Source organism: Camelus ferus, chromosome 21 (genome assembly GCF_009834535.1).
Source record: "Camelus ferus isolate YT-003-E chromosome 21, BCGSAC_Cfer_1.0, whole genome shotgun sequence".
Taxonomy (NCBI): domain Eukaryota; kingdom Metazoa; phylum Chordata; class Mammalia; order Artiodactyla; family Camelidae; genus Camelus; species Camelus ferus.
In genome coordinates, this window is record NC_045716.1 from 1,677,047 (window position 1) to 1,691,197 (window position 14,151).

The 14,151-nt window shown below is 43.4% G+C and overlaps 2 protein-coding genes across 8 annotated transcripts in view; one reads left to right on the forward strand and one right to left on the reverse strand.

Moving 5' to 3' along the window:
- SMG7 (SMG7 nonsense mediated mRNA decay factor) overlaps positions 1 to 3,986 on the reverse strand; it is a 75,732-nt gene extending 71,746 nt beyond the window's left edge. For all 3 annotated transcript variants that reach the window (XM_032463558.1, XM_032463559.1, XM_032463556.1), the window contains exon 1: positions 3,320 to 3,986. In XM_032463558.1, coding sequence (XP_032319449.1) covers positions 3,320 to 3,348 — 29 coding nt within the window. In that variant the 5' untranslated portion in view covers positions 3,349 to 3,986. The remainder of the gene's footprint in view (positions 1 to 3,319) is intronic.
- An 11-nt stretch (positions 3,987 to 3,997) lies between these two features.
- Positions 3,998 to 14,151, forward strand: part of NMNAT2 (nicotinamide nucleotide adenylyltransferase 2) — a 181,070-nt gene continuing 170,916 nt past the window's right edge. The window contains exons 1-2 of one of the 5 annotated variants that reach the window (XM_032463565.1): positions 3,998 to 4,783; positions 6,165 to 6,293. In XM_032463565.1, coding sequence (XP_032319456.1) covers positions 6,277 to 6,293 — 17 coding nt within the window. In that variant the 5' untranslated portion in view covers positions 3,998 to 4,783; positions 6,165 to 6,276. The remainder of the gene's footprint in view (positions 4,784 to 6,164; positions 6,294 to 14,151) is intronic. The other 4 variants (XM_032463562.1, XM_032463563.1, XM_032463564.1 and 1 more) reach the window with 4 other exon arrangements.

Below are 14,151 nucleotides of genomic sequence, written 5' to 3' on the forward strand. Positions count from 1 at the left end.
CCCAGTCATGGTCTTACACTGACAACGGTAGGCAACACAACTCTTCCTAAAGTCAAGGTCACAAAGAATAACTGCTATACCCCCAACCACACCCACTAAGCAGTACACAGCATCCTCCCTGAGTTGTCTACTAAAACCAACAGTTCCACTGTCATCAAAGAAAGTGAACATCATGCTTCTCTGAGGACACTGTCTAGTCTCCCACAGCAGACTTTAAATGGAAAGATTATCTGAAGAAGCAGAAGAAGGAAATTCTGGCTGGTGCAAGCCTTTCTTTGCTCTCTCCCCACCTCTGTCCCAGACTACTATTAGCCCTAAGACTTGCTTTATTTACTTAGGATAGATGAGTAAGATTGAGAAAAGACTGGCTCTCAGGATTCTTTAAGGGATTCCAGGTCCTATGCCTGTTCAATTTTGCCTGTTCAACTTTAGGTGGAAAATTTAGGCTATTTAAACATTGTGTTCATTTATTCTTATTCTTTTCTTTCTTCAAATAACTAAATTCATCTCAAGCTGTCTGTTATTGATTCCACAACCTAAGGATAAGTCTTCCCTACCATGCTAACTTAAAAAAATAAAAGATGTATTAACACAGAAGCCTCTCAAAGACAACTGATCTTTCCATTAAAGTCACTACCTCCCTCCCTACCTGCTTTTCATCCTACCTTTCTAGTTCCACTGCCACCACCTTATTTCTGGCCCTTAAGTGCCTACTACACAGATTCACCTTTCTAATACAGAGTTACGAAAGTGTGAATTCCCTTTTAAGCAAACCATCTCAGATTCTCCATTGTCCACCCATTTTAACTATAAACTACAGATCATAATATTCAAGACACTCTCAAATATTGGCACCTAATCAAACAGGCTTTCCATTATCACCCTGTCTGTATAAAACAGCACATCCTTGTCTTGCTTTATTTTTCTTCCTAGTACTTGTCACCCCTGATTAACAAATTTATCTGTTCATATGTTTATTGATTGCATCCTTCTACCAGCAAATACCTTCCTATGTTCACTCTTTTGCTCACCACTGAATCCTCAGTGCCTGGAACACAGTAAGCTCTCAAGATATACTTGTGGAAAGAATCGATGAACTCAAACATGTCGCACACAGTATAGCTCGTCTGGAATTAGAAGATCTACATTTGAGTTAAGAGCTTCCACATACCAAATATATAATCCTCAACAATTTTGACTTCTTGGGGATATACTTTCTTCATCTGTAAAAAGAACGGGTCAAACTTAATAATCTATAAAACTTATGTTTTTTCTAGCTGCATCACCCTATACCCTTGTTTAATTGGACCGAATACCTCCCCTGGCCCCCAACTTCCCTATCTATGTACCTCTGCTCAGTTTCCTTCCATCTGGATTCTTCCTTCTCGATCCACACTTGTCAGAATACCGTTTAACCTTAAGGTCCATTTTAAGTGCCATTTTCTCCTTGAAGCCTAGCAAACTGTAAACTCTGCAAGAGGAGGGTGGAGTTCTCACTATTCTATTCTCAGTAGTTAGTACAATGCCTAGCACATAGGCAATCAACAAAATGATGAATCATGTGTTATGAATGAACATGTAACAAAAGGAGCTTTTCCTGATTCACCCCAATTGCTCAGGTAATCTCCTGCCTATGGACTCTTATAACACTTGGCAACTTTTATGATACTTACCATATTTTATTTGCCTAATATATACTAAACTGCAAATTCCTTAAAATTAAGGACTGTCCTGGTAGTTTCCAATCTCCCTTCTAGCGCATCTCAGAGATCTCTGCCACACTTGTATTTGTCAAACTCATCTGATATGTTAGACAATGAAGGGCTAATAAAGGAGAAGAAAGGGCCTCAATATACAGGTATCGTTCCAACGACCCTGCAGTCAGCGGGCACGCACGTCGTGTGGCTCCTGTCCCTACTAAACTCAGACATGCAACCATAACTTGAAAAGTCTCATCGTCCTCTCCTCTACACAACCCTGCTTAATAAAACTATTACTACTTTCAAAAGGAGCATAGCTACCCTCATGTTATCACTTAACTACATACCCTGTCTTGCAATATACATACCGGGATCCACTCACACATCAATACTCTGACACCACTAAACAGCCAAAGTGACTTTTCTGCTCATTTCAGATTTCTACTCCATCGAATTCCCTCCTCCACAAGGTATGAAACCGTTTTTAAAAATATTTTCCCATAAGCTTGCCTTCTTAGTTCTGCTACTGAAAGACAAAAACGACCTGTTTCAAGGTCTTTCTTCCCCTTTTCTAAGCAATGGTAACTCCCCAATTAATCTCAGGCTCTAACAATCTTATTTTTCTCTGCCATCAAGATTTTGATCCTCGTTTACTTCTACCTCCGAGCTCTTACTCTGCTTCCATGGAACCTTCCTAGCTGTACAATAGCGGGTGTCTTTCCGTTCAATATGCTCTCGCCATCATGTACTTGGTTCCAATGTGTCTGCATCTTCTTCCTCCAACAATGGGTATCAATCGCCCCCCTTAACCCTCCCCAGATACATATCACATACTCTTACACTCTGTACCCATGCGTCACTCTACCTCCGACATACAAGTTCTTTACACCACTCTTAATGAATCCACACGACTCTCAGAATGGTATCTTCCGACTGCACTGATTCTAACCCAGTTTTTCTGGGGGAACCCAACCCCGTCCACAGTACCTCCCTCTTTCCTCACTTCCTCATCCATTCTCCTTCTTTATACCCCTCCACCCCGACTCTGCCAACTAACTACAAATGATATTATTCCTCGGTACTTCCAACCCCAGAATGAAGAACAAACTCCAGCCTCCTGCGGTCCTCCCTCCCGGAGCCCCCACACACCTCAGGTGTGCAGACTTCCACCTCGGCTTCTCCCCAGGCATCGCTCCAGCCAATCCCACACCACTCCACGCTTCCCCGCCACCGAGATCAGACTCTTCCACACCCACCTCCACTCCGGGTCTCCGCCGGCTCCCGGGGCACCCCCCTCCCGACTCCGGCGAGCCGGCGAGCCCACGACCCCGGGCGCGCGCGCGCACACACATTCTCACGCCTCCCTAACCTCCTTCCCAGCGCGGAGACGAGCCGGCTCCACTGGAACTCGGCCCGGCCAGCGGGGGGCCCGGCGCCAGCGCGTGTGCCCGCCCCGCCCCCTCCCGCGGACCCTCCCGCAGCCCCCCGCCTCCCGGCCGAGGAAGGCGAGGACCCCGTAACTCCCCCGCCGCCCCGGACGTGCCACCTCTGTGTCTGCCTCTCCATGCCCCAACCCTCGGCCCGCTCCCCCTACGTCCCGGGCCAGCCTCGGCCCTCACCGGAGATACTGCGCGCTCTGCAGGCTCATCCTCTGCCGCCGCGTCTTCCCGCGAAGCCTCTGTGGGTTTCTCAGGCTCCTCGGAGCGGCCCCGCGGCACCGCGGGCGCTGGCGGCCGCCGCCATCTTCCTCTCCTCCGACTCCTCCTCGCTCGGCGGGGGGGGGTGGGGGGTGAGTGAGGCGAGGGGGAGGGAGCGGGGAAAGCTGCTCTCGCTGCTGCTCTGGCCCGTGGGGCGCAGGGACACTCCGACCCGGGAGGGGGAGGGGGAGGGAGAAGGGATGGGGGCGGGAGAAAGAGGAGGGAGAAGCAGAGGAAGGAAGTGGGGGTCCCTCTCGCGAGATTTCAGCGGCGCCCGTCCCTCCGGGTGATTTCCGCTTTTCTGCGGCGCTCCTTCTTGGGATCAGCTAGCTGTGTTGCGCCGGTGCGGCTGCTGAGCGGCCGGCTGGAGGCACTTGGCAGCTTCCGGTCAATCCACCCCTCTCCTCCCGCGCGAGGGGGCAACCCCAGCCTCACCAGGAACATCGAGCCCTAATCAGCCGGGAGTTACACTCAAAACCTTCCCCCGTCTTTCCACTCCACCCGTTTTCTCTCTTCCTTTTCCCACTCCTCCACTCTTCCCTACCGGAAACGCCGCCCCTTCCTCCTACAGTTCCGGCCGCCAGTCCCTCGTCTGGTCTGCCCTCGCGCTCTAGAGTGACGCTGAGGACCCCCTCCTCTTTTCTGCGGCCCCTCCCCCTGCACGCAGGGAGGCTGTTGGAGGGGATAGGGTGGAGCCCAGGGATGAAGAGAAAAGAAACCAATCGGATTGGGTAATCAGCTGCCAAGGCAACTGGAGGCTGTAGTTGTATTGTCATAGTAACCAGTGTGTGCGGACAGACTGGCTCTCCCGTGGCGAGTGGATTCCCAGTTAAGTGCCCAGGCTTCCCCCTTGGCTCCCCTTCCACCTGCAGGCGTCCCCCAGGGTGGGAATCCGGGTAGTTATCCTGGGCGGTGAAGCTCATTTCCTCCTCGCTTGCCCTTCCCCGCAGCGGTGGGGAAGACCCCGAGGCATTCACCGTGGGCTTTTCCACCCGCCTGCGGGCGGGAACCACCTCCATAGTTCCGTCTCAGTGCGGGGCGTGCGGAGGGCCGGGCCTGCGAGGAGGATGCAGGGCCTGAAAGCTGGTGGGCGGCAGGCTGGAGCCAAGAGGGCGAGGCTGCGGCGCGAGGCGGCCAGGCGGGCGAGGGGTTTCCTCACGACTGCCTTGGGCTCCGGGAGGCGGGATCCCTCCAGAACGGGGTCCCTGAGGGAGGAGAACGGCACACGACTGCCGAGATCCCCATTCTGCCGACAGGGACATCTGCGGGTCGACCCTTACAGAAATCCCCCGAAGCCCACCCGGCACACACCCTCGGTGACAGAGCCTCCCCGGAGTTCCCCCCGCGCGGCCTTCACGAGCCACCTCCTGCCGCGAGGAGGCCAGAGTGAGAGTGGGGACATATCCTAGAAGGCTATAACAAGTGGTTTCCCAGCACTCAGAGCCAGGGACGTGGCGAGACGCTGATCACCGCCATCCTTCTCAGAGGCAATCCCCGATGGAGGTCCCCCTTGATTATCAAAAGCCGACCTCCGAGTTCGAAGCTTCCTTCTGTGCAGATTTCCTCCTTCTGCGTCTGCAGTATTTTAGAACTTGCCACTCTGTCTCTTTCAGGTTGGAGAGGAAACCGTTGGGCAAAATAGTATCAAGAAAAGCCTAGATACTGGCGCGAAGTTCCGATGAAAGGCTTCCGATAGGGAAAGGATTTTTATTCTTAGAACAAATATTTTTGAACGTCTATTATGTGTATTTTGTCTCAGGTTTGGAACTAAAAATGCAGAATAAAGAATGAAGTCAATAATAGTATAGGGTGTGTGAGAAGTAGCTGGAGAAGTCGTCATCCTAATGGTTTGAAAGAATTATTTGACATTTACGAATTATATTTTCAATTCGTATTGTGGAGTCTTTAAAGTAACCATCCCAAAGTACTTTAGGGTGTGTAATGGTATAAATTCCCCAGGAATGCAGCCCTCATTGGATGCTTAAGATCAGGATTTTAACGGGCTATTTTCGTTTGGCTAGGTTTGGGTACCTGTCTTTTACGCTAGGCGAAGAGGCGCTTTCTAGATCTTTCCCTGACACTGTTGGGGGAGAATAGGTTCACCCTCTTTCCTCCCACTTCAACACCAAACGTATTAAAACACTGGACCAATGTCTATCTGGAACATCATGTGTAAATTTAGAGGAAACGAAAGTACAGGCTATTTTGAAATAAATTCCAAAGACAGATTATCGTTAACGGAATAGAAACTGAACTATGACCCTCTGCTGCAAGCGCCTACTGTGATGCGACGTGACACGTGGTGATGGCAGCTGTCCGGTGCCCCCTGTCATCCCTCCAGCACCGAGGGGCCGCCCACTCACGGGAAAGGGAGCCACCTAGTGAAAGATTGTTCTCATCTCTGGCTTGAGATCAACCCTGAGAGCCCAAGGATGGAAAGTACCACTACATATTACTGAAAATACCCTACAGCTCCTTCCTGAAATGTATTGGTTAGATTTTTTTTTTTTAAAAAGATTTTAGCCAGGAAAAAAAGGTTATGTTATGTAAAATAATACCCCTTTAGTAATCATTGTAGTAACAACCTTTTATGTCTGTGGCTCTTGTCTCTAGTCAACATATGAACACATATCATGACACTCCTGAAAGCAGTCTAGGAAAATGGTACTATCTTCTCATTTTGGAAATAAGGAAACTGGTATCAGAAAAATCCTTTTGTTGTGTTGTTTGCTCAATAAACATTTACTGAGAATTTATTATGTTTCAGGTATTGTCCAGGTTACTATGGATACCACCGTAGAAGAGACATGGTCCTTGTCTCAGAACCCACCTTCTGGTAGAGATAACAGAAAATAGGGGAGCAATTAGGATCCAATGTGATGGTGTGGCAATTAAGGTAAGAACAAAGTACTTTAGATGCACAGATGAAGGTGCACAGGTGAAGGTCACACTTATAAATAACCTTTGTATTTTATAGCAGCTTTCCTAAGAATTTTATAAATTCTTCAATAGCTTTACAGTGTCCCTACAAACTAGATAGAATAGTAACATTTACATTTTATAGATTATAAAACATTGATGCCTATCTTGAAAATAACTTAAAAAAAAATCAAAGACTCAGAAAAATTATGACCCCAAATTTACATATTACTTCATGCACGTTCTCCAGTCTCTTCTCTTTTTGCTACCCACCCTATCAACAGATTTGTAGATTATCAGCATCTTTCTTCAATAGATTTTATTCACTTTTTCACCCCTGCAGATACAGATTACTTCTAAGCCAAAAGAGATTATAAATGAGAAGCTGTCTCATTTTGTTTAATTGTACCTGATGTTAAGTTTTTCAGTTTATAGCTAAGTGATTTTGTGGAAAGGTCATAAACTAGCAGACTTGAGTGTGCATTCCAACTGAGCCATCTTAGTCTCTGAACTTCACTTTCTTCCTTGACCAAAATGGAAACATTACCTATTACAGGCTTCCTGTGAACTTTAATGGCAATACACATGACTGAATATATGAGGGCCTGACATACAACACTGGCAGTTGATAAATGTTAATTTTCTCTTTGCCCTCTTTTCTTTTGTATCAAGCTGAAATGCATAATTTAGAATGACTGCAGCATAACATTATTTTTTAAATAATAGTTTATCTAGTCTTTGTCTCTAATGCTCATAGATCTGACCACACACCCAAATCTATTCTCATTCAGTGCTAGAAGGTAGATTTCTTTATCCATGACTCTGATTACAGAAAAGAATATAATATCAGGACATTGTGAGTCAGATTCTAGAGGGTTGAAACTTTAAAAAAAATGTTTTATCACTAAAAACAGCCTAATATAACCACATTTCTGCCCAAGAAAACAGAGTGGCCAGTCTTAAACCAGATGCCAAGTACTTGCTGAAAAGCAACTCTTAACATTCCTACCAAATTTTCCCAGACCTTTGGTAACCTGACCATACATAGCAAGCCTCCTCCTTTTTTTTAATAATAGTTATCTCAACAGTTCCATGAAACTTTAACAAGCATTAATTTATTTTTAATATTTAACTTACATATTCTGATTGTTTCCAAGTCATACGTACAATTAGGTACTTAATAAATATGTTTCAATTTGATGAGAATAATTTATCCCTTGTATGTGAGGCTGGCTGGTGCTCTCTTTAGTACCACACCCCTGACAAGGAGCTGAGTGATTCAATCAAGTGAGTGATTCATTCTCTTTAAATAGTGAGTCAGATACAAATTGATGATTAAACTCAGATCTACTGTTGCTCAAGATTTCACAGAACAAGGGTCAGCAGCCTTTCTCAGACAGTTTGCCAAGTGTATATTTATTCATTCATTTCTAAGAGCCTCCAGAACAGTCAGGAAGCATAGAAGTCCAGGATTTAAGAGAAAAACTTCTGGTTTGAGAGACAGTGAGGTGACAGAGAATGGTAGTCAGAACTCTCTCTCTCTCTCCTCCACTCTCCTAGTATTTACTAAGAAAAAAATTTATTAATCCTCAAGAATTTCTCTCAACTCCCAGTGAGAAAATACCACTGGGAAAGAACCTTAAAACCCCATCTGCTAATTTAATGGGCGCAGACCATCTGGAGAAGGTAAGAAGAAATGCTCATAGGGAAGACTGACGAGTGTAAAAAAGAAAATTAAAACCTCATCCTCTTATACTCTGTTGTCCAAAGGCCTTGGTGTTCATGGGTCTCTTTGCTACTCCAAGAACAGTACCACTGATAGCATCTCGGGGTGCCCAGTCTAAAATCAATGTATTTTCATGTCAAAATCTACTGTGTTACCCACAGGCTGCCATTTTTTTTTTCTTAAAACACCCAACTAAAAGAAAAGAAATTGTTTACTATTTTATAGCCTCCACTTTCCTACTTTCTGTAGGGTAGACTACTGTTTTTGAGCACAGAGTATGTGATACTGGTGTTGTCATAAATCTGCCCTTCCTCAGAACCACAGGAAACCACCTGTTTGCACACAAGCACATGCATGCATGCATACCTTCCACCTTTCCCTGCCTTCATTACTTCACCACTTCCATTTTCAATTCAAGTTAAAATGTAATATAGATAAAGAAACTGAGGACATGCATTTATTGCTTCAAGGCTTCCTAGAGATATGTACCAAAGTACTGTTCTGCTTTGTTTAACTATCCTAGGGTCTTTTTTATTCTCAGAAAAATTCTACATATCAGAATCCTGGACAATTTGTCCTATATTTATAAAAATTCTTAATAGAATTGGATTACTAGATACGGGAGCACATCCCAGAACAAATTAAATAGTAAAACAATGTATTCTTATATTCTACATTTTAGCCATGTTAAGCTTTTAATTTTTTTTTTAATTCCTGGCTTGGATTTTCCGTTGTCTTTCCATTGTCCTTAGAATAAAGTCCCCGGGCTTTAGGGTGACCTGTGTGATCGGGTCCTTGCCTGCCTCTTCTCTGACATTTCCTAAGCCAGCACTCCAGCTGCAGTGCCCTTCTCTTAGGCACCTGAATAGTTGGTGTTCTTTTCTATTCAGAGCCTTTACACAAGCTGTTCCCTTATTGAGATAACTGCTTCCTCTTCTTATGCGTCAAGCTTAAACTTCAACTTCTTTGGAAAAATCTTTTCAGCCCCACCCCCCAGTAAAGCTAGTTAGCTACACCTATTACCTGCTCCCATTACATCCTGTCACCCTGCCCATCTTCTCCATGCCATTTGTCGTATTTGTAATTCTTTGTTCAACGTCTGTTGCCTCCAGTTGGCTGTAAGCTCTGTGAGTGCAGGTGTTCTGCCTGTTTTGCTTGCTACTGTATTATCACTCCCTTAGCAGGGCGCCTGATGCAATAAATGTTTGTCGAATCAGCTAATCTTGGACAAAAATAGAAATTTGGACTATAACTTTCATATAAATGCTTAAAATTCCTGCATACCTTACTATGGAATATATCATCCCTAAGCAATAAGAAAAGAACTTTACTGGGCCTTCAACCCATCTGAGGAACTGACATCTGTTATATTTAACATGATGAAAATTTTAATTAAATGCAATTTACTTAGGCAGTGAGTAAAACAAACACTTAAAAGATTATGGATAATTCATCAATTATCTCACAGCAAAGTCTCATAGTTCAACGTAGGAAAAAAGTCTTCAATGTCCAAATTATTTTTGTTTAACTTCTATGTTTTCTAATTTGGGACTAGGGGAAGCAGTTTACCCTCTAATTATGAAGCAAAAACACACTGGAGAGGATCGCAATAAAGAAGAGGCTATCAGCTACTTGGAAAATAGGCTAGAAAAATTAGATTTAAAAATTCAGAAAGGAAATTAGATCGGAGTATAGAATGGAAAGCCCAGTGATCTTTGCATTTCTCACCAGAAAAAGTGTTTATAAAGTCTGGCAGTATTATTTTTATTATTTTTCCTCCTATAATGGGTTACGGCTAACTAAATTTAATGTAAGTTTCTTAAGGAAAGGGCAATATGCAATTCGAAAGTAAGTAAGATATTTAAATTCTATTTCTGGAGGCAGACAGGTTCTCCAAGTTCAAATAAATGATGTATGTAGTGTACCTGACAGTGCCGGGCACTTAGTAGGCACTCAACAGGGGGCGCTGCTCTTGTTACACGTATAGATTGAAAAGAGCTTCACACGCTCATCTTCACACTCCAGTTAAGGTAGATTAAACTTGTGTTTTTTTAAAAAAAAAAAACACAAAACGTTGCAGAGAGAGACATGCACAGCACTCTGCCTTCCTTATGGCCGGTTGTATCATGTGACCAAGTATCCAATGCCAGGAGACAAAACAGCTTTCACCTGCATACAGAGAATGTCTTGGTTCATTAGCAGTTTTGTTTGAATGAGATGAGATCCAGGATCTGTCACCCTGAAGCGGATCAGGAAGCTCGGAAGGAGCAAAACCAGCTGCCTGTACTTGCCTCCGCCCTCTTCCACGCTGACGCCCCTGGAAGTCTCCCTGGCTCACTCTCCTTGTCGCGCTCTCTCTCCACCATTGGCCATGAGCTTTCTCTTGTGGTCCCCACGCTGATGCAGTCCTTTGTCGACGAGGACGGACGTGGTTTTAGTTGCTCTTTATTAGTGGCCCTGTGGTAAGCCCACAAGGCATGCGAGCTGTTGGCATGCCAGCCTTCTCGAGACGTCGGTGGCAGTGGCCTAGATGTTACAGAAGGTAATTAGCTGTAGAAAGACGTTGAAATAAATTTTCTGTAAGCATTCATGGGACAGCCAGACTGTAGCATTAAAACACAATAGAAATTTAAGGTGAACAGTTTATAGAGTATATAGGGATGTTCAACTGATGATCAGTTCCTGTCTGTCTTTGTTCTCCCAAGACGAGTCTAAACCTTACCAATCTTTTATTTCTGGGAACCTCAGTCTGGTTGTATCCTGACACTAAGGAGAAAGGTTGATGAGTTTTGGACCCTCTAGAATTGTAGTATTTAATTAGTTGCTCATTTTTTTATTCATTCAATCTTCAAAAATATAGTAAGAATTTTCTCTGTTTTGGGTCATATGCTAGTCACTGGGGTGCAAATGGTGAACAATGGAGTCTTGCTGTCAGAGTTTAAAGCTTAGAGGAGAATTAAGAAAGAGGCAGTTATGTGACAGAGTGACAAGGCTGTGGCAGAGGTCTTTGGGACCATTCTACCTGGAGATCACATGCAGACACGCAATCAGATAATCCACATAAGTGTCCCGGTCAGCTACAGAGTTCTTCATAAGGAGATTTTGCGGAGTTTGCTTTTTCAAATTCTGTTTCCCAGTAGGAAAAGGAATATATACCATTCAGCCACCAGAAAAGTGATGGAAAACCATGGCTAAAAGTATTCTAGACTAAAATATGCCTGAAAGATAGAAACCACGCAATTCTATCTCACAGTTATACATATTATAGTGTGTATTACAGTGTATGACGGGCATACACCTATAATATGTGTGACTGTGAAATAACACGCTGTAACATGTGGAATAACCCCGTGGGCCATATCACGCACTGTAACGTGTAACTGTGGAATGACCCCCGTAGGCCATGACACGCACTGTAACACGTGTAACTGTGGAATGACCCCCGTAGGCCATATCACGCACTGTAACGTGTAACTGTGGAGTAACCCCCGTAGGTCATGACACACACTGTAACATGTATAACTGTGAAACAGAATTGCATAGACAATGGTCATAAATACAATAAAATATTAATAGCCATTATTTCTGTGAGGTGAACTATTTATGGGTGACCTTTATTTCTTATATTTTTCAATATCTTCCACCAAGGAAAATATAAAGTAGATTTTATTGTTTTTGTGGTTGCTGTTGTTGTTAGCAGTTTCATTGTTTGTCATTGTTTCTAAAGAATGCCTGAAATACCTGCCAGCTTACAGGAGCCTCAAAGTAATATTGGAAACTGAAGAAGAGATAGGTTAAAAATAAATGTAATAATAACTTGTCACATACTGGTGATTGAACAGAAGACCTTATGGGAGGCAATGCCTAAGGCGTTTGCTAAGACTCACTCGAACACATTATCAGCTACTGATACTTTTATACAAATAAAAACTGATGAGGGTAGTCATCTTTGAATACATCATTACTGACCCTCTTTGTCATTTGGGGTCTACTGAGAACCATCACAGCCTGAGAAGGATGGAATGCCTAGTTGGGATTCACAAAAGAATTATTTTATGTAATAAAAGTCTAAAATTAAGCCTTTACTCAGCTTTTTGGCCTTCTCTTACCTTTGTAATTTTCTTCTCCTCATCTTTCAACTTTGGGCCACATCTGGCCCCTCCCAGTTGTATAACAACCTGCATTTCCTCATTTCTCTGGAATGTGACCAGTCAGGAACCTCAACATTTGCTGCTGCTGCTGCTTTTTTTTTTTTTTTTTTTTCTATTTATGGGTGAGAAGGAAAAAGAGAGGCAGGAGAACTGAACTGAGAAAGAAGCAAGCATAGGGAAAGAGAGAAAGAAAATATAAAGTCTGGAGGAAGAGAAAGAAGTGATGAATGAGCGAAGAAGCACACTGCCTGGTGGTAGTAATAGTTGTTAGACGTTCATCTGTTAGAATTTACTTTCTGTGCGAGATACTGAGAAGAAACTAGATCCCCAATCTGTATTGAAAACAAACAAACAAAAAAAAAAGTGGGAAGTTGGTGACCTCTAAAATATACTTTCAGACTCAGTAATCTCTTATCTTCTGAATAGGACATTCCTGGTTCTTGCTGTTTATAATCTGTGACAGTTTGAGATGATTCCAGTTCAAAAAGGCTGGTTATACACCATGAGAAACTTTGTATTGCCACTTGAAAAACAGATAGCATCCAAAACAAAATGTATCATTTGAACTTGGTGTGTGGATACCCTGTGGAATGTTACCCTGCTCTTACCCACGTAGTGAGAGTGGAAACCCCATTTAAAACAAGTCAATACAAAACAGTACAGTCCAGACAGCTGCTGAGCTGCTGCACACTCTGGACAAAGTCCTCTTTTACCCCTCACCCTCGTGATTCTGACATCACCAGGAACCTTCTAACTAAATCTAACAATTGCTTGTAAGTTTTTATTCTTTCAAAGTTTCTGTTCTGTTGAGTAACACTAATTGTGTTTCCTTTACCAAACCTGTTTTTACCTTGAATCCAACGAATGACAGTTTAAGTTTTTTTTATTCCAATACCTTAACCTCATCTTTAATTCATGATACTGCGCTGGCTCTAGTAATGCATAAATACTTGGGTATAACAATTTCATAAGTGGAAATATAATGACGGGACTCGGTCACTTACTGGGTGTGAGAGACAGAGAGGAAGAAATCAAGGAGACACCCTGGTTTCTGCTCGGGAAACTGGATGAAAATAGAACACATAAGAGCAGAGGCGGTTGGGGAGATGTGTGGATGTGGAGATGATGAATTTGCTTTGGACGTGTTGAACTGTAGTTGTCTGGAGTTGAGAGGTCTTGTGGATCTGGAGAACTTGAGAGACATTTGAGCTAGAGTTGTAAATTTGGGAGGCATCAGCATGTAGAGAGCAACTAAAGATACTTGAGTGGTTTCAGAAAGCTTGCTATAAAATGAGAGGACTAGGAGAGGTTTTGTGTTACAAAGACATGACTGTGAGACTTCAGCAGAGAGTCTCCAGGATAGAAAAATAAGAGATAAGAGAGGCTAAGTAGGTAGGAATGTGGCTTCTGAGGAAATGGGAAGAGGTGAATTTTCAGGACACAGGTGCAGAGAAAGAAATCTCTTTTCTGGTAGAATAATAATATGATTGTCAGTTATAGAGCTTCCCCTCCTCCCCTCCACCACTGTTTTCTTTTATCCCTTCCCCTTTTGGATTTTAAAACTTCAGGTTACAAAATTGCATAGACTCTGAAGAATTTAGGACAAAGACTGATGATTTAAGAGTAAGGCTTTCAGCACCAAAATACATTAAAAATCCCCCAAATTGGTGTATACAAAAAATCACAGGGGAGAGCAAGAAACAAGGGTACTTTGTACTCTGCCTCCCATCCCAAGCCAGAAACCTGAGGAGATTTATAGGGATTCTAAATAGGTTTCTGGCATTCAAGAAAAGAAGAAACCTTATTACTGAGTAGAGTAGAAGATGGTGGTAGCAAGACCCCAGAGTTTCTCACATCCAGAAAGGCACAGGAATCGTCAAAATCGTATTGTGAGCTATGCTTTGAATTTCTCCATCCTGTCCAAGAACTTCAATCATAAAAATTTTTTTATTATTAAA